The sequence below is a fragment of the Chaetodon trifascialis genome, chromosome 15 (assembly GCF_039877785.1).
Source record: "Chaetodon trifascialis isolate fChaTrf1 chromosome 15, fChaTrf1.hap1, whole genome shotgun sequence".
In the NCBI taxonomy this organism is placed as follows: domain Eukaryota; kingdom Metazoa; phylum Chordata; class Actinopteri; order Chaetodontiformes; family Chaetodontidae; genus Chaetodon; species Chaetodon trifascialis.
Window position 1 is genome coordinate 3,427,228 of NC_092070.1, and position 21,351 is coordinate 3,448,578.

General features: G+C 40.3%; 1 protein-coding gene across 1 annotated transcript; it reads right to left on the bottom strand.

The window, feature by feature from the left end:
* Positions 1 to 284: 284 nt before the first annotated feature.
* On the bottom strand, positions 285 to 19,854 carry rgs9a (regulator of G protein signaling 9a). Its single transcript, XM_070981037.1, has 17 exons — positions 19,664 to 19,854; positions 16,718 to 16,814; positions 13,702 to 13,752; positions 13,472 to 13,578; positions 12,680 to 12,731; positions 12,437 to 12,495; positions 11,520 to 11,596; positions 10,670 to 10,751; positions 10,364 to 10,426; positions 8,074 to 8,103; positions 7,792 to 7,853; positions 7,428 to 7,541; positions 5,953 to 6,068; positions 5,529 to 5,616; positions 5,081 to 5,219; positions 3,289 to 3,371; positions 285 to 1,366 (listed from the first exon to the last, which is right to left on the bottom strand). Exons 1-17 carry the CDS (start codon positions 19,730 to 19,732, stop codon positions 1,210 to 1,212), a joined length of 1,446 nt encoding a protein of 481 aa, XP_070837138.1. The 5' UTR covers positions 19,733 to 19,854; the 3' UTR covers positions 285 to 1,209.
* Between the last annotated feature and the right edge of the window lie 1,497 nt (positions 19,855 to 21,351).

A 21,351-nucleotide genomic window follows, 5' to 3' on the forward strand; every position in this document is an offset into this window, starting at 1 on the left:
GAGATAACTCTGTGATGTCATCAGACTAGAAATCTCCTCACAGAAGACATAATAACTATTTTCACACGCTGAATAATTCAGTAAACAGATCTTCAGGTGTAAGACTGGTGAGACTCCCCTGCAGTCAAACATCCCGTATGACCTGCAGAGGCATTGACCATTCTGTGACTCTTCCTTAACAAGATGCAACACTGGCTCGTTGTTGCAGCAGATACATTTGACCAACAGTTTATTATAAGATTTATTATATTACATGTAACACATCCAAATAATGATCTGAAGTCGGTTTTGTCTTCGTCTCATTTATTAAACTTGGGGAGGTAAACAGATTCACATACTATAAAAATCTTCCATAGAGAAATCAACTCTCTTCAACATGTGAACTGACATACTGTTGTGTATTTTGACTATGACTGCTAGTTTGCAGAGTACAGACAATACAGAGAGCCAGTATAAATAAAGCTTAAATCTAATTAAACATGCCTTGTAGACAGCAGTATGTATGTACAGCCACCAGTATCCTGTTATCATACACTGCTGTAACTCTAGCTACAGTACAGTGTCTCCAATGTAAAGTGAGATGTTTCACTGCAGTGTCTCCTCACACTATCACTTGTATGAAGTAATATGCAGGACATAACTATTAAAAATTCTGCTAAAAAATCTTATTTCAGCTCTTGTGAAAATCAGCTGAACAATTGCTTTGGACAAAGCTGCTAATGTATAATAATAATGATAATAGTAATTATTATAATTATTTGATCTGTTGTATAGACAGACATGTCCGGATATGCCTCTTCTTCAAATATGTATCCATGAAAGCCGAAGATGGATTACGAGATAATGGAGGCCTGGGCACAGGGATGTAACCCCCCCCCCACCCCTCATACAACAACAAGAGAGTCATTTGCTATCTGCATATCTTTAGCTGTTTGACTTCCTAACAAGAATCATTAACACTTTAAACACATGTGCTCGCCCAGGGGCCCAAGGGGTCAGGGGGCCCTGTGCCTGTTAGACAGGTTCAGTAATCCATCCATGATGAAAGCTGGATATTTCACATTCAATAATTTGTTTAAACTAGAACGCCATTCATTGCATGACACTGAAGAACAAAGCAAATCCTTTCGTGCAGTGTACATATAGAACCTAATAGGAGGGCTCGTTCCTGTGTTGGTACTTTGTGCACGACACTGTCACTGTATAGCTCTACTTCTTCCTGTCTATTTTGCTCATCATGGCTTTGACATCGACAGGAGCTGCGGCAGCGGCAGCCTTCGCCTTTTCTTCCTCCTCCTGCTGCCAGAGGATGATGGGATGGATGCCTGGGCTTCGGTTCTGAGCATTTTGCTCCAGCTGGGCCGGGCTAGGGTGGAAACAGAAACATGATGAACTCAACATTATTGTAAAACCCCTGTCTCTATGGAGGGACAGTACTGTTATATATAGATATAGATATAGATATAGAGTTAAGATTCACTTGAAAATGAATGTAACGAGGCCTGAATGCCTTATGTTCATTGTGCAGCCTTATATGGTTAAAGGGGCAATCTCTCCAAAGAACAAAAAACATTTTCTAATATCTAGCCATACAGTTTTTCGTTTACCTGTCCAAGTTTTGTTATCTCCAAACCAGTGAATTTGTCATTTTTCAATGCTGTGAGCACCACAAATGAAATTCCGAAGCACCATGCACATTACTTTGGAAATCCACGCACACTCATTCAGTATCTTTCAAGGCTCCAAGTCCTTTGACATGTATGTTATTTTATTTAGGAGCTCGGCCAAAATCATTTTGTTTCTCGAGCTCTCCAGTTCCAGCTACAACTTCCTTGTTTGACCTGTCAGCATTTGCAAGTAGTTGAGCACATCTTCAAGCAGAGCCTGAAGCTGAGGAGAGTGCCACAGCTGTGGAAAACATCTTGTGTAGTACAAGTGACAAATACTCTGCTGCAGGCCAGCGGCACTGTCATCACACCTTACGGAGACCCAGGAGAAGCTGGCCCTTGCCCATCTCTGCCCCCAGTGAGAGTATCATTGGACCAGTTACAGTTCACCTATCAACCAGGCTTAGGGTGGACACTGTCATCTACCTCCTACATAGATCCCTCTCTCACCTGGTAAAGGCTGTTCTTTGAGTCCTATAATGCCTTCAGTACCATACAGATCACATTTCTGAGGGGCAAACTGGAGCACAGAGGGGTGGACCACCGCCTCACAGCCTGGATCATAGACTACCTCACCAACCAACCACAGTATGTGAGGATACAGGACTGTGAGTCAGACAAGGTTGTCTGCAGCATGGGGGCCCCACAGCAAACAGTTATGGCTTCCTCACTCGTCACCCTCTACATTGCAGATTTCACTCACAAATCAGGCAGTAAAGAGAACTAACACAGGGATTTGTGGATTGGTGCCAGTGAACCACCTCCAGACCAGTACAGGAAAATCCAAAGAGCTGGTTGTGGACCTCCACAGGTGCAAACACTCTCCTCCTACACCAGTAAACATTCAGGGAACAGATGGTGTGATCCTACAAGTACCTTGATGGTCACCAGAATAATAAACTGAACTGGACTGACACTAGAAATGCACCATATAAGAAAAGCCAGAGCAGACTGTATCTGCTGAGGAGACTCTGGTCTTTTGGAGGGCAGGGGACACTCCTGAGGACATTTTTTAACTCGCAGCCATCGTCCATGAGTGGTCTGCTTGGGCAGCGACATCTCGACTGCGGACAGGAAGAGACTCAACAGACTGGTTAAGAAGTTCTGTCCTGGGATGTCCCCTCAATCCAGTGGTCCAGGTGGTGGGAGAAAGGAGGATGGTGTCTAAGCTATCATCCCTGATGGGGAACATGTCCCACCCCTTGCAGGACACACTGACAGCACTGAGCAGCTCCTTCAGTGACAGACTGCTTCACTCACAGTGTGTGAAGGAGGGATACTGCAGGTCCTTCCTTCCTGCTGCTGTCAGACTTTACAACCAGTACTGCTCCCAGCAGATCACACACACCCAAACAGACAAATTCACTCATGTGCAATATCAGTGTGTGATAAACAGGCCAATGTCAACATTTCCTACGAGCAATAAAATGAATTTAACCACTGTCTGTTTTATTAATTATAATCTTTACTTATTTATCATATTTTGCTTTTTTTTTTACTGATGCTTCTGATTAATACACTCTCTCATTTCCTGCTGTAACACTCCCCACTGTGAGTTTAATAAAGGACTATCTTATCATAACCATTACCATAATCAGATCAGACCAGTTTAGCTACCAACCTGAAGTTATGAGGTTCAGGGTTCAAGGCCTTCTTCTGGATGTCTTTGTACACTGGTGACTTGAGGTAACGGAAGAAAGTATCCTGTACCAATGAAAGCACATGAGACAGCAGATGACCTCAGCTTCACAACACAAAAGTGAAACTTTCTAGACAATCCTACATTTCTCAGACAATACATGATAACCAAAACAATGCCCAATTTCTATTCTCCACTACTGACAAACTGCTAAACCCAAACATGCATTCCTGTCTGTCACATCATGTAATGAATATTGTAAACAGTTCTTTTCAATCAGGAGCCTTCCCCTCTCCCCTCAAGCATGCTATTATTATACCAATGCTGAAAAAGAGCAACTTAGAACCATCTGTGGTAAGACAATTTCCATCGTGTCTTTTCTTAGTAAAACGCTTGAAAAGGTTGTCTATAAACAGCTCTATTGTCACTTATCACTGTAAAATCTGTGTGATATGTATCATTCTGGCTTCAGGACTAACCACAGCACTGAAGCAGCTCTCATGATAGTAATCAATGATATGAATATCAAAGGTTTTTCAAACAAAATCACATTAGTGTTACTAGACCTGACAGCAGCCTTTCACACCGTCGTCCATGACAGGTTATTCAGCAGACTAGAAAATCCAGTTGGCCTGTCTGGCTGTGTCATTAACTGGCTGTCTTCTGACCTAACAAGTAGGACATTCTCCATATGTTTTCAGGACTTTATATCTGGCAATTTTAACATTTACTGTGGGGTCCCACAAGGCGCAGTTCTAGGCCCCTTACCAACATTAGACAGTGACTTTGTGACTGAGATCCTTGCAGTGTGTCCTAGAGGTCAGAGACAGGAAATCCACTCCAAACTGATCTTGCTGTCTCTGAAACCCAGTCAGCATCTTTTGAAACTCAACTTCACAAGTCACCTTACAAGTATAACCAGGACAGCATTTTATAACCTAAAAATATTACCAAAGTTAAACCCATCTTGTCTCACTCACACGCTGAAAAACCGGTTCATGCATTCATCTCCTCTAGGGTAGATTACTGCAATGTCTGTCTTGCTGAACTTCCCAAAAATACTGCAGCCAGAGTACTAACAGGGACAAGAAAAGCTAAACATATATAGACATAGATACAATACAGACTAAATTTCAAAATATTGTTCAGTGTCTACAGATCATGGTGTAAATAAATCTCTGACCTGCACACTGCTTACAAACCCTCCAGAACAGTCAGATCATCAGACCCTGGTCTCCTAACTGTACCCATGATCAATGAACCCATGAAGTAAATCTGGTGATGGTACATTCAGTTGCTGTGGGCGCACTCTATGGAACAAATGTGCTGCCTTTTGAAAGCAAGCTTAAGACTTACCTGCTCTCTAGGCCTATGACAAGCCTCCATCTTTCTCTCTGTCTCTGTCTCTTTGGGCATGTGTGGGTGGGTATGTTTATGTTAGTGTGTGGGCAGGAGATGAATAACTTTTATGGAATTGTTCCTTTAAATATGTTCAATACATGTATTTATGTTCTTTTTTATTCAGTTCATATTTGCTGTGTGTGAAACACATTGAGATTTCATTGTATGAAATGTGCTCTACAATTCAACTTGACTTGGCCTCAGTATGAAAATCTGTGTTTGTATTATACATTCACTCAGTAGATCCTCAAATTGATCATTAATCACTTACTGGTATGAATTAACCACCTTAAAAGATAAAATTCTAAGCATCATTGGCTACAGGGTTAGAAATATGGTGCTTTTTTGCCTCTTAAACAGTACACCAACGCACCTTTTTCATGAGCAGGAAGACGTGTGTCTGGGCTGCTTCCAGCACGTAGCGGTGAGGATGCTCCAGGCCTTTCACTGTCAAACCCATTGTCCTGCCATCAATATTGATCCAGCGGGGGGCACCGGGGGCCAGAAAGGTCCTGAGCACACAGACATTTCAGATCAATATTACACTGCATTGCTGAAATCCTATTTTCTCAATCAGCTTCTTACTGTGAAGACTTGTCTGACATATTGTGAATGATGGATGAACAGACAAATGAATCAGGACCAGTTCACGGCTGTGAAAGAGCACAATCAACATACGGTATGTGTGGTATATATACAGATAAGGGATGTTGGTACATGTGAGGCCTTTTTACTGTAGCATCTGACGATGGATACCACAGACACACACACTCACGTTTACTCACACGCACAGAGAAAACAGTCCAATGTATTTGTCTTACTTGAAAATGGTCTCTGCTTTTGCTGACATGGAAGATGCAGAGCCCAACTTCAGTTCCTCAGCTGCCTCCCAGAAAGCCAGATTCTCCCCTGGGATACACACACATACACACACATTTGTGCATTCTAATACATCTCACATGTAAGCTGCATGTCTTCAGATACTGTTTTTGTTTGCATATTGCATATTGGGACTGAAAAACCAACTATATCACATCTCTGAATTTAAGCCTACATTGCTAGTCCAATAAGTGCCTTAGCTTTATTATGACGAAGGTTGGACAAAATTATGTCTTGCACAAAGGCAGTACTACCCAAAACAAGAGGGGGGGTTCCATAGAGAGTAAAGGCTCTCCACCCCTCACATCTAAGAAATACTGAATCAAGTTCACCACAAGAGTGTGTTGAATGAACACATCAACATACCGCTGAACTCTTTCTTGAGGAAGATCTTGAAGTCGTCTCTGCCTCGCAGGTCGCTCAGCAGCTCGAAAAGGCTGAAGGACCAGCGCTCTACTCGCATCTTGGTGGGGACATCAGCTCTGGACACAAACACAGTGAATCACTCACTGCCCATACATGACTGTGATTTCGTGTGGAAGAGTCCACATATGCTTTTTCAGCTGCATGATACATTTACTATGCAGACCCATATGAATGGAGTTGTGTTTGTGTCAAAATTCAAACAACAAATTCAATTTGAACTGGTTTGGTATTGAACAGATGAGTCAAGGACCGAATTCCACACAAAAAGTTTCTGTGGTCTTCATTTGACCTGATGAGACATTTCTCTGTGTGTGTGTGTGTGTGTGTATATATATATGTGTGTATGTGTGTGTGTGTGTGTGTATATATATGTGTGTGTGTGTGTGTATATATGTGTGTGTGTGTGTGTGTGTGTGTGTATATATATGTGTGTATGTGTGTGTGCGTGTGTGTATATATATATGTGTGTGTGTGTGTGTGTGTGTGTATATATATGTGTGTGTGTGTGTGTGTGTGTGTGTGTATGTATGTATGTATGTATATTTGGGATATTAAAAAAGGAAAAGAACAAGGTCCAATGTGGATCAGAAAATGTTATGAAGTGTTTCTCCTTTTACCCCTTCTGTTTCAAGGTAGTGTATGAACTTTCACACTCTACTTTTAGATCAAATTGCACTGCACCAACATTCAATAAACGTGTCTCACAGTAAGACTACAGTTCCCATAAACCATGCCTGTCCTCTTTCCCTCTTCCTGAAGAAGATAAACATTTCTGAGGCTTATTTTCTTTCTTTTTTTGTGTTACTACACAATAACTGTTTGCATTCCCCCATCAATAGGAAAAGTCAGTGTGTTGGGCCATTCCTTGAGAGAGCTATAACACACAGCCAGTTTACACACTTTATTGCTCATTATGCCTCCTGAACGGCAGAGACAGTCGACAGCCTCTGACTGCAACCAGCTGTAGCTGCTCTGCTTTGGCTAAGGCTGCAGGTGTGGTTACTGCCATCATGCCATGATTCTGCTTCTGAAAGATGTGTTATCATACGGCATAGGAGCTCAGGAATAGCTTGACCTGCTCAACACAGACATGTCACTTCTCTGCACTGTGCCCATGGCTGCAGCCATAATTACAGCTAAAGCTGTAGCCATCACCATCAGCTGTAACTAATTCATAATGTTATATCATATTACAGCCCAGACTTCCTCTATGAGTCGGGGGGAATACAAAGCATATTGCAATTTGACACATAATATTGTGAGGGAACACAAAACTCTACTTCCTGTTCTGTTTCTATTTTATTTTTTTATTACTGTAATCATGCCAATGTATCATCATCAGTGTAATCCCTTCTTGATTCGAGACATACAGCGTCAGATACTTCAACAGACAGAGGAAATGCAGCAGGCCTCACCTTCTCATGTTGAGAGTCCAGTATGTGTCATTGTCTGTTTGCCAGGGGTTGCTGGGTAAGCAGGGCGCCAGGAACGGGTCGTGGTTTTTGTAGGTTGTGATGAACTTGACCAGTCTACAGAAGCAGAATGTTATGAGACCAATGGAGTCCACAGAGCCTCGGTGTTAACTTCCAAACTGACCCAGCTGACCTCAGTCCTCACTCGCCGTGTGTGCATGTGTGTGTGATGTTTAAACTGATCGCTAAACACTGATAACTGAAATAGCCTAGATGTTTTATCATATATAATTATCTTAGAATAAACAGACAATGCTTCAGCTTAATAATAGATAATCTGAATAGATAAGACACCAGAGGAACTTACGCTCCAATGGACACGCTAGATTTGACCTTTGACCTCATGATGGCTTGTTGATAGAATATGTTCTAAAATAAAAGAGGAACATGAACAAAAACATTATTTTTTTTGGTGAAATTGTAATTTTGCTAAAGTTTTATGAATCAAAGGATACCACACTATCCACTTTAAAATCTGTAGATGGACATCTGCACGAGAAAATATTCTGACCACATTTTCAAACTCAACGTTTGGAGATTTGCGTTAAAATCAGATATATCAGCATGTGGATGAAATACTATGACTTACCATGCGTCTGTATATGTCAAAGCTGATTTTCTGAGAGACAAGAAGAAAAAAATGTTTGTTTCCGTGGGAACAGTTTGTTTGTCTCGCGTCATTTTGAAAAGCACAGTGTACTGCAGGTAAGTGTAGCAGAGGATGGAGCACAGAGGAACATCCTGATGCTATCCATGCTGCCACACGCAAACAAAGTCACTACTGCTGAAGCACAAACAGAGAGGAGGGAATAACAGAGCAACAGTCTCTCCAAGATTAAATATATCTTTAGTGATCACTGCAGCCAAAAATCACTTCATTTGCAGCAGATTTTCAGGAAAATTGACCATGTATTTGTAAGATTGTTGTCCTGTGTAATGATTTGTAAGCATTGTTCCCACGTGACCAATTGAACGAATCTGCCAGCACTTAGTAATGCAGTGGTTGATTTTGCTTTCATTATTACAATGGCAACAACACTATTTCCTGGAGAGACTGTCTAAAGACTACAAGGAGCACACACTCATATATGAGTGCAGTTTACACACAAGAATGACAATCTGGACAAACCACTGTATACTATTTTATTTGGAATGCTTTACTCTCTTATCTTCGTCAGTGTAAGGAGATCTGTTTGAACAGAAGAAGACAAGACAAGAAGAAGTGCAATGAATGAAACAAAACTCTAATGCTGTGAGCGAGGGAGCAGCCTCAGATCCTCGGCCAGGGCTCTGCTGGCTGTTCCTGAGTCCCGGCTCAAGACTAAAGGCGAACGGGCCTTTACAGTCAGGACCCCTCAGCTCAGGAACCCCCTGCCCGAGGATCTGAGGCTGAAAAATCAGTCACATCTTTTCAATCACTTCTCGAAACTTATGTTTTAAAAAAGCCTTTTATTTATTCTAGCACACCGTCTTATTGCCAACATGTCTTATCTGTTTTATTATCATTACTATTCAATTATTGTTGGGGATTTTGTTTTATTCTAATATTCATATTAATATAACTGTGACTTTTTTCTGTGTACTACAGATTGAAATGTCTGGTAAATGTCATCTCTTGTACCTAGTCTCAGGAAAATCAGGCAAAAAACATCCTTGTCTCACCTACAAAAACTTGCACACACATTGACCAAACGAACTGAGAACTGAGCTCTTATACTAAAGTATAAGTACCTCACTTAATTGTACTGAAAGGCAGTACTAGAGTAAATGTACTTGCATTGTTGCGTTCCACCACAGATTTCTATTTGTTTGGCAATGCTAACTGCCCATCCTCCACACGTTAGGCCTCTGTCACAATTCACAGCCTTGTTCTGATGTGATTTATGCATCGTTTCAGCAAGTGTGTTTGAGGATATATGATAAAAATGCCATAATTCCAAAACAAATGCCAAAGGCCAGAGCTTTGTCTATTGAGGATGGAGTGAATGCTGCTTAGATTCGCTGAGAGAACAATATGTGTCACATCCAGATGACATGATTATCCGTGTTCCAGAGTACAGTAAAAGCTCACCAAGATCATTTCATGCAAAGAAAGCTGTTCATTTGTCTGCTTTGTTTTTCTGTTGTGGGAAACAGGGTTGAACTTAAGCTTTCTTGGGTTTGATAAGCACCTTACAAGTCACCTTATTGCTAAGAAGGAGCAAGCACCAGGTTTACCAAACCTCTTCTAGTCAAAGCAGATACAGCAGAAGCTTTTCAGACTTGCTGAAATCTGGCAGCATTCCATTATTTCACATTTTACAGTGACAACTCAAACAGCAACGCAGGAATCTCCTGAAATTTCACAATACTGCATGGTTATGACCAGTACAGTGAATTAATTTTGCACATTCTACAAAGCTCCACCTCTAATTTCACCCACTATTAGTAACAGCACAGAATTTAAGAAATGCATTAAAAATCCAAATCTGAAAATGGGCATGCTTTGTTGTAAAAGTATTGCATCTGTGTGAAAGGAAAGTTAAAGAAGGTGAGGGAAGAGAAAGAAAAGGAAGGAGAGGAAAGGGGAGGAGAGGAGAGGAAAGAAAAGGAGTGTGTGTGTGTGTGTGTGTGTGTGTGTGTGTGTGTGTGTGTGTGTGTGTGTGTGTGTGTGTGTGTGAGAGAGAGAGAGAGAGAGAGAGAGAGAGAGAGAGAGAGAGAGAGAGAGAGAGAGAGAGAGAGAGAGAGAGTTTCTGCTCTCTAAGTGGATATAGAGATCAGTCCAGCAGTTCTACTCTCAATGTTAAGCACCAGTAAGTTTCTTAAAAGACCAGCTGACCTCAATCCTCAAATTCTCCACTGTGTGTGTGTGTGTGTGTGTGGGTATACTGACCTGTTACCTCATCTGTGTTGGGATCAATCAGACGCTCGGGGCCACACTCGATAGCACTGTGAGTGCGACGCTGGACACACACAGGACAGGTTCATGGTAAATGTACAGTGAGTGTAATGATAGCAAGTCCATAATGCACTACTACTGTAGATACAGTTGGCATGCTAAAGATTCTGTTACTGTGAATAGCTGAGTGAGTAAAAGATGACCTGATTTCAAAAAGTGCAAAACAGACACACACACACACACACACACACACACACACACACACACACACACACACACACACACACACAGAGTCACACACACTGACCGGTGGCCTGTTCACTATCCAGTAAGCCCTCTCCTGGCAGTCAAACACCACACGATCCGGCTTCTTCCTCTCCTTACCAGCCCTGAAACACACACACACACACACACACACACACACACACACACACACACACACACACACACACACACACACACACACACACACAGAAAGAAAGAACTGGAAGCTCATACAGTGTAAATGCTCACCCTGTTGACAGATTGGTTAGTTAACTGATTATGCTGTCAAATCATATGCTGATTGTACTGGTCTCCAAATGAGTGTAGGCTAAATGTCTAACTTCTCAAACATATAACACATTTCAGATACATATGTGCACATGTGCATAAGAAAATAAACGTGTTTTATTATTTGAATGTCTTAAAATCTCATCTAGATCTGGGTATGGTACTAACCAAAATGTGTCCACAGCACAGTTTTTCAAAAACTGTCATGAATGGAAAGTTGGTGTCAGATGTCAGGTCAGATTCAGAATCTTATCTAATATGTATTTACTTTGCTGGTTTTAGACAATTTGTTTTGGCAAGGCTGTGGAGCTGCTTGAGCTGGCGTTACTGTAAATGAGATATCAAAAACACGACTGCTCTGGTATTAATACCAATCATATTTGCACTAGCAGGGAAAAGTTTGAAAGGACCAGCCTCCATACAGGCGAGCTGACATAATGTGTTATTAGATCTCGTTTGATCTTGTGATCTCTGGAATCAGTTCCCTCCATTTCCTGTTCATCTTTACTGTGAACTGTCAAATAAAGGTTAGGTGCCACCCAAAACTATTTCCAGGAAAGAGAAAGTACTGAGGTTCAGTAGCAAGCTGTGAAGGTTTCACCTACTTGTACTGCTCGGTGGCTTGCATCACAATGAAGTCCCACTTGTGGTTCAGCCATTCATGGAGGTGGTTGTAATGTGCCTGTTGATAACACAAATACGGTGACAGCATGAAGCAGCACATTGTAAAATCACTCCTCATGTGTTCATGGAGAGCTAAACACACGGTACAGTGACAGGAAACAGTGGAGACACCCTAAAAAGAGACATGAGACACCACACTCCAGTTAAAACAACAAACCTTTAAGCTACACGACAGGTCAACATGAGCTGCATCATGGGAAACTGAGCAATAATCTAATGCGCTAATTTTGATTTTTTTTTCAGTTGTCCAACATTTTGATAATTATTTTAGTAAATAAATGAATGTAAACGAATTTGTTTCAATAAGGAAAAACCCTTAAAATAATGCTAATTTTCCTAATCTTGTAAAACATGTTTCTAATACCACATTTTCAGCTGAGCCGGGGGTAAAACAGAATGTATGAACTTATCTGTGCATATAGTTTATATCCCAAAAGACTTCACAAATTCTCTCTTTAAAATTGTTCTAGCATCCAATAATTCTCCCCAAACTTCCTCCAAATTCACTGCGGACATTGTGAAACATACACAGAGAGCTGGGAGGAAATGAGTGGCTGCTAAAACAAAAACAGAGTATTTTAACAGATCAATTCCCAGGTCTGATGCTGCTGAGTATAACAGTAAGACATCCGTACACTGGCATACTGACAACCTGTTTTTGGCCAAGTTCTTGTTGCCACATTGAAACCAAGTCAATATGTGTCAGGAGAGAACAAATCAACTCTTAAGAGCTATAAGTGTTGCCTGAAGTCTTCACAGCATATAGAATGACAGCAGAACCTTTCTTACACATACACATATAAGCACAATTATTTCCATACTACAAACTACGATGAACCTGTTCGTAGGGTTCCAGCTGGCCTTTCTTGCGGATGTTCCTCTTTGCCAGGTAAATGGCTGCAGTCAGAGCAAAGCAAGATGATAATTAATCACACGTGTCACAAAAATGATTGTTGCACGAAGTGAACTCTTTCAAATTATTCCACAATCAGAGAAAACTGCTCAGTTTGGTATGTGTGTCCAGTCACTTAAAAATCACTGATCTCATCCACCCCGACACCATGTGACACACTGTACCCACCATAATCAGAGTCCTCTGCAACCCATTTCTGCGTGGGCCAGAAGTACGGGGTCTGAAAAGGTTTAGATTGAAAAGACACTGTTAGTGATTCAGTGTGTAGACTGCCTGAGTAATAGTGGCAACGTCACATAATACCTGGTAAAATGTTCCACATATATTTTCATTTGAGCTTTGCTACCCGACCTGAACATAGTAGACTAGAGACAATAGTAAATAAGCAATGAAATATAGCAAGAGTTCACTGCAACGCTCACTGCACCGTGACAGGGAGATCCTTGTGTTTAAAGGGGGTGAAAACAGTGAATGTGATTGACCATGACTGTCGCAGCTTCGAACACACCCATCTATAATGCATCCAAGTGCACATGAGAAAGCCAAAACTATGATTGGCAGGGCTCACTTGAGTGCAATCTGCACTGCTCATGAAAACACAACACATAGTCTCAGGTCTTAGGTCAGTTTTTGGGTCTCAAATGTTGCAGCACCAGTCAGGTTTAGTCAGTCTTAAAGCCTTAAAGATGTTTAAATTTAAATGAAATGTTCAGATTTATCGATAAGTTTAAATATGAAATCCAGTGTTTCAACAAGAAATACACCACACACCCCACAGTTCACCATGATCATCAGAGCTTTAGCAGTGAGCTGTGCAGGCACTGTGCAGGGCATGTGCTGTTTTAACAGTGAGGACTTTAGTGAAGGAAAGTCCTCTCCAAATTCTGTTTCCATGTGATCTTGAAGTACAACACTGCTTCTAATCATAGACAGTAAGAAGCAGTGGGGATTTCGTCTTACCTGGAAGCGGTAGAGGCTGGTGTCGTTGCACATGACAAGCTTCTTGTGGTTCTGCAGGGGGTAGATGTAGCCATAGGCCACTAACATGGTGCCAAAGGCTTGAGCCTCTGGAGGACAGACATGAAGAGGAATTGAACGGATGAGGCCATGGATATGTCTTCTTTTGAAAAGTAGACAGTGAGGAGGTGACATGTTTTATGAAACACATTTTGGATTTTAGAGTATTATACCTTCTGGAGTGGTCTTCATCTTGTTGGCAATCCATGCAATGATGTCCTTACCTGTGTGGAAACATGAGTACGAGTTAAAACAGTGTAGAGTTTACACACACACACACACACACACACACACACACACACACACACACACACACACACACACACACACACACACACACACACACACACGTACATACGTTGTGTTTATATCACTTGTGGGGACATTACATAGACTTACATTCATTTCCTGGAGCCTTACCCTAACCCTAACCACTATTTGCCTGTTCCTAACAATAGTCACAATGTGACTGTGTAAACAGATTTTTTTTTGTCCCCACAACGTGATAAATACCTGGTCACACACACACACACACACACACACACACACACACACACACACACACACACACACACACACACACACACACACACAGACACACAGACACACACACACACTAACACACACACACACACACACACACACACACACACACACACACACACACACACACAGAGTTAATGAAACACACTCCAGTCTCTGCATGGTTGTGTATCAGCTTTCTATCAGTAAGGGTCCATTAAAGCCTAATCAGAATCAGAATTCCTTTATTGATCCCTGAGGGGAAATTGTTTTTGTTGCAGGTACTCCTTACAAGAATAAAATTAGAACAAAATTAGAAGAGAAAAGAAACAAAAATATAGAAGACAAAATATAAAAACAAAATATATATACCGGCAAACTATAAGTATACACAAAACAAAGCAAAAAATAGATAATAAAAAGAGTATTTACAAAGAGTATACACAGAAGAATGTGCTCGTATATTGAATTAGGTCAACAGTGAACTGCAGTATAGAGATGTGCGATCTAACAGGGAAAAAAAGTCCAAAAAGTCCAAGTCCTAAGTGCATACTTCAAGAAAATATTGCACTTTGTCTAAATCATTCATTTTGTTAAAATAAGCCCCCAACTTTCTGCTATTCCTCAAACTATCTGTATTTTACAAAGTTCTGGCATCAAAGTTGTTGAAAATTATTCTTATTCTGTTGTTTTTCATTCAAAGGTTCAAAGAGTCAGTAGGTATGGGGTGTGGGGTGTGCCACAAGAATAGTTATAGACCCTTACTGGGTTTAATTAGAATCAATCAATCAATTACTAAAAGCTATCATAAGTTAAGCCCAGTAACACGTTTGTCCACCGCAAGGACCAAGGCCATCCATGTCAGACTAGAAAGACCATCACTGAACAGAGGAGGTGGTCTACGACACCACCTTTCATCCACACACAATGCACAATCCCTCCCCAGGTGGCTTTACACCCATTCAAACCATCACCCATGTGACCTTAACGACTCACATGATGGCTGAGCGGGTCAACAATCCCACAAGTGGAAAAATTCCCTGGACTGCACACCAGTCCGTTAGAGCTGAAGAAGCCTCCTGGATGAGAGGTGAAATGTCTTCCAGAACCATAAACAAGTCCAGCTGCCTTTGGCATGCCCTTAAAAATCCTCACAATGACAACACTGGTACACTGATCTTTAGCAGGTATAATACATCATGCTCACCATTTTACTGACATTTGCTAATTGGCACTACACAGAAAGTACAGCTGAGGCTGATTGGAGTATCATTAGCTTTTGGCCATGAACCAAAACACCAAAAAGTTGAAATTTTAAGTGACTCATGGAGCTAGATGAAAAGCCAGGGGATCACCAATGCTACAATGATGCTAACTCAGAGACCACCTTAAAAGAGTGGACTGCTGCTAAGTCATTAAGTGATTACTGTGCTGAATAATTTATTTATTTTGAATAATCATGAAAGATATCAGCTTTGAAAATGACATAAACAATGTTTTGGGGGTTTATTATTATTGATAGTAGCCTATATTCTGGAAAGTTTCCCAGCAATATCATTTTAATTTGTAGCTTAATTTATATAAATAATGGGTCGCTGACAACCTATGACTCTGTGAGTTAATCTTAATAATGTGTTTCTACCTCATTTAAAAGCAAAGTGACTGTCATGAAATCACATCCCCAGTTAATTGCAGGGATGATGGAGGGACAAAATCACAGGCAGCATCAGCCAGGAGACGTGACCACGCAAAGATGACTCACACTGCTTGGCTTCTGCTCCACCTCATCATTTGGTTAACTGATACTTGCAGCAGGAGGTGCTTATACTCTGAGCACTTCAGCTCACATGGAGGGTTTGGCCTGTGTATCCATGCTGACCTTTCCCTCGCTGGTCTTAGACTGGTCTTAGGACTTAAAAGCCACTTTGGCTCCTCAAGCACTGTCCAGATCTCATCCAATTGTAGGCTGCCTTATTTAGCCTGCGTTAGCAGATTAGACAGCAAGGCAGCCCAGCAGTGTCTCCGCTCAGTCTGTGCTGTAAAAGTGCTGGACTGTGCCACATGAATTTATGCTACAGCTTTATTTTGTCTTCATTCTAGCAAGTGAACACAACTTTTGATAGCAACTTAAATTAGGGGTCGGTGAGCAAGTTCAGAATGCAGAAACTAAACAATTCATTGCCTTATAAATAATCAATACAAAACAAGGGGACCAGTGCAAGGACACTAAATAGGGAGCTTTATTGTTAAATGTTGTAGTTTCTGTTATTGCATTGTTCAATTTCGCTCTTGCATTTGCAGTCAGCTGCAGTAAACTTCACAGCAAATGAAGCTTGATAGAAATAAAAATATGCTTTGATTAAAAGCCTTTAAAAAGGACATATCTTAACTAAAAACTGTACATCACCCTCCTTGCAGAACAAGCTGAAAATACAACTTCAAAATCTAATAATTCTGTGTGTGTTACTTACTGCACAGTCATTTATACCCTGCACACCCTGATTTTGTTATAGCACCATATAAAGGTGATGCAGATTGCAATAACCATATCATATTAATTTGGAAAAATATTTAGAATATATGCATTTTAAACAATTCAGTCGTTAGGAACTCTCTCAGGCTTTCTGAGTGTGTGTGAATGCATGTGTTTGTGTGTCTCAGTCTCACCACTGATGACATGTGGGATGGTAGTGACATTGAGTTTCTGCTCCGAGCCTTTGACCCCGCTTTTTGAGTCCTGCATCTCCACCACAATGGCCTCGAGCTGCAAGCAGAAGGACAGTACAGACAATTCATTTACATGAACCAGAGAATACCGAGAACATTCGGACACACAGTGATGACGTAATACTGTGTAGTAATAAACACAGCCACAGCAGACGTCCATGTACTGTACCATGACAGACATCAGCCACGAGATACACACTTCAGAGTCATATTTTCTATCAGCTTCTTTAGTGAACAAAAAATCAGTTCACATTTGAGTTTCACAGCATCAAAAGGGAGGAAATTTAGTTATTTGAATCAGAGAGAAAATCTTTGAAAATTGCAGATTTTCATATTTTTTCCAGTCATTGATGTTATAAGGCCATTTGTGTATGGCGCTAGAACAGTGACTTTAAATTTTGATATCAAAAATAAAATTTGGCATTGTCACTGAAAGTATTGGCACTAAAAAATGAAATATAAAACCCAAACATCAAACATTATTTCATTTTGATTTTGATATATTTTTCATTGTATCACCTTATTTAATACCTTTCAATGTGTGATCAAAATGCCACGAGGTCAAAACTATTAAAGCCACTAAAATCTGGCAGATAAGAGTAACCATCAAGTTATGAATTTCTTGTGTATGGAACCCCAAAATGCTCAATATCAAATAAATAAAAATACATGCTAAAATAGAGCAGAGGGTTTGTCCACTTATCAGAAGGCTGGTGGTTTGATCCCTGGCCTCAGCCGCCATCATGTCGATGTATCCTTGGGCAAGATACTCATCACAAAATTGCTACAGATGCTGTGACATTTTATTGAATGAGTTTTATTCAATTTAAGACATTTTATGTCAAAATACCCCTTTCAAGTTTCATAATGATACCTTTTATTTCATAATGTCACTTTTTGTGCCACGTTGTCACTGTGCTCCGACCTTTCAGGCAGTCTCATGTCTAATGCCTCCCTTAAGCTAGCAAGCGCGACAGCTGCTGCCAGAGTTAGCCAGTTACCTCCTGTGAGCTGGCGCAACAACAACACCAACATTATAGACTGATTCACACACAATGGCCATTTTCCTCAGAATAGGAAGCTCAAATGCTGTGCTGTCTATAAATGGAACTTGTGAGCTCGTAGTTGCAACATCAGAGGCTGTGTACATCATATGCTTGGACCCTAGACCTCACAAAGGTTAACAATTTAGCGTGTTAGCAAATGGGTCACATGATGCAGGAAATGCAAAGGCAGAGGGAAAAGATGAGGTTGTTGTGAATGTGCATTTTCTGCAGACAACTCCATGACCTCTGGCATTTCTAAAAACATCAGTAAACACATTTCAACTCATGAACTCAAAGCTCTCAGAATATTTCCACTTACAAGGTGAGTAATGCCTTAAGAGGGAGGTGTTTATATAGCTAAACACGATGTGTTTGAAGGCAACATTGGTAATGAAAGGATAATGTCATACTTCAACGTTTTAGTCTTCTAAACTCATAAATGTGGCGTACATTTGTGAAGATTATCTTGCTGAACAAACTGTGTAAGAATCGACTTTTGTTTGTCATAAATATTTTTTTCTGCAATAATCCAAAATCCAATGGAAAATCCTTACTACACTATAGTTATTTACATTTATTTGACAACAATAATTACTGGCTGCTTTGCACATTAAGATTTCACATACAAACATATGAATCTGTTTCTCAAATATTTAAAATAATGCTTTGCCATCAGTTTAACTGTAAGACGTGATATACATATAGTGGTTAAATATCTATGGACATTCTGCTGAATAAACTTTAGAATACAGGACTTTTACTTATAATAGGGGATTTTAATTTGTGCTATTACTACTTTTACTTCTGTCCTTTTATTTCAGTAAAATGCTGATTTTCCTGACCACTGTGAGGCACTTTTGGCAAATGACAGCTTACTTTCACTTTCCCAAACACCACACATCCTGGAAACGCCTCTTCACAGGTTAAGCTTCTCAGTCAGGGTGACGTCATGCTGCAACCTCAATGTGTAAACGGTTGATTAGATTAAAATAAAGACCCTATTCCTTGTCATGTCCCTAATTATCATATTTGCATCTTTATCTGATGCAGCTGCAGTTATTGGGTGGCAAAGCAGGCTGTCCATTATTGCAAGGTTAGTGATGATCCTGAGTGAGTGATCCTGTCCACAAGTCCATGTGTTTTTTTTAGAAAAACATTCAGCCCCAACCTGCTCCCAGTGTGAGGAAAAGTGTGAGTGACTATGGGCAAAATTTTCTATAAATAAATGCAATGTTTTCATTGTATGTTTTTGTTTTTTCGTTCCATGTTTCTTTTCACACTGTGATAAAAAAAAAAGCTTCAAGTTTTTCTGTTATTGACTCCGATCTGTCCGTCTGCCCTTTGCCTCAATCTGCCACTGAGCTTCAAGCTAACATCTTCACCTGAGGAATGTGCCAGGTAAAGTCAGTTTATGCTGCTGAACTGTTGTGCGTTTCGACAGCAGTGACGCCTGGCAGCAGAGCTACAAAGCCTCTTGGCTTTAAAGAGGAATTAGAGATGATCTTTAAGAAGTCCCTGCTCTCATGGTGGCAAACAAATCAAGCGTTAACCTTGTACAGATACACATGTATGTAAATATTCAATTAACCAGAGCTCTCATGTAACTGCAAAAAGGAGAAAAAATAAATCTATTTTTGAAAAAAAAAAAAGAGAAAGGGGAAATTTACTGTTGTACTTGAAAGCAAACGTATGTAAATGAAATGTAAATAAATTTAGAATAACTTTATCAATCAATTTACAGTATCTGTAATGTTTAACATTTTTGATTAAAGTAAGGCTTACATTTTATGGATAAAATAAGAACTGAATAAAACCAATAATAATGATAATGTCCACTCACCTTTTTTAGGCAGTGTATACGGGGCCGGAAATGTTGTCCCCGGTTTGGACGGGCAGTTCTAATCGTCATATTTGCAGATAAATGACCAAATCAGATGTGAAAAATGTAATAAAATCCTGGTGTGAAATGGTCCAGCTATAGTATCTTTAGTTGCTGACAGAGAACTGTGTACATGCAATGGACTTCAACACAATCCTCCTGAGTGGGGACTGTAAGACAGGATGGGAAGGATGGATTTATCCACCAATCAGCTGTAGGAAGCCTTTGTTTCCATCCCCCAGTTACAGTGAAAAGCCTGTCTGGGTGGTTCTTAAATTAACTTGTGTGAAGAGAGAGTCATGATAGATGCAGTGTCGGAGCTAGAGCACTTAGTTTGTGTGGCTTTATGGAGTTTAATTCATTGATATATTGAAATACAGTGAAATTTTTTGGAATTTAAAGGGTGCAATGGAACAGACAATTGTGCGAAAAAGTAAAATGATCATCAATCAATTCAGCATTTTGGGAATCCTTCTTATAGTCTTTCTTGCTAAGAGCTCGATGTTCAGATTGACACCACTCTGATGTTACATGCTACAACTAGCAGCTGGTTATCTTAACTTGGCTGCGTGGGGGGAAAACAACTAGCCTGACCCTGTGCAAAGGTACCAAAATCCATCTCTAAGCATCTCTAAAGCTCATGAATTAAGGCATTTAATCCAAACAAAATCCAAGTACAAAAACGAGAAAGTGTAGTTTTAAGGGGGCCATGACCACTTGACTGTAAAACCATTAAACAAAACATATTAAAAACAAAATATATTGATTAATGAGCTGCTATCAGTTACTGTGATGAAATGAGTACATGTGTCTCAAGTGGTTTGTGCAACTTTCTGAATTAATTTTCAACCACTAATTAAAACCACAAACCAAACCTGTCTCCAGGTAGCATCAACAACCTAAAATAAATGATAATTTATTATTATTATTCTAATATTGGTCCAAACAGGTTAATCTGGCTATGAAGTCATGAGCTAGTATATCAACACTATTTTTTTTTTTAATCTCTCTGTGCATTTACCTCCACACAGCACAGTCTAGTGCAGACGTTGTTCTGAAATATCCATCTGAAATAGAAAAATGCTGAGAGCAGTGCTACAGGAATCTGTGCGACCCGCCCAAACATTGAAGCGTGGGCGCGCTCACTTCTGTTATATCGTGAGCGCGCTTCGCCCGCCACTGTACCTCTCACTTGTGCTGCGTTCGTTGAAATGGAAAAAATAGGATTTTATTACGGAGCACTCATGTAGACTTTTGATATGCTAAACACACACGATTTTGTGAGTTTTTTTAACGTCTTGATAAATAACAATACATTTCCAGGAATGGGTTGATCTGATTTTTGTTCATTATTTTGGTAATATGTGGGGTGAAGCCAGTTTGCCATTCAATTGCAGTGGTAGGTTATTGCAGGGAATGGAGCTCGGTGGGCAAACCCTCGGCCACCAAAGGAGTTCTTGCTAAATCAAGAAATTGTTAAGTTACCAGCACACATTACGTAGGAGTGTGGTCAGACTTCAGTTTATTGGAGAAATCAATGTATTTTGCTTAAAAACAAAGTTTCCAGGCAGCATTTGACATTGGAATCAAGTGGATTTTTTTGGCAAACTTTAGAATGTCCTATTTCAATTCCGCATTTACGGATTTGA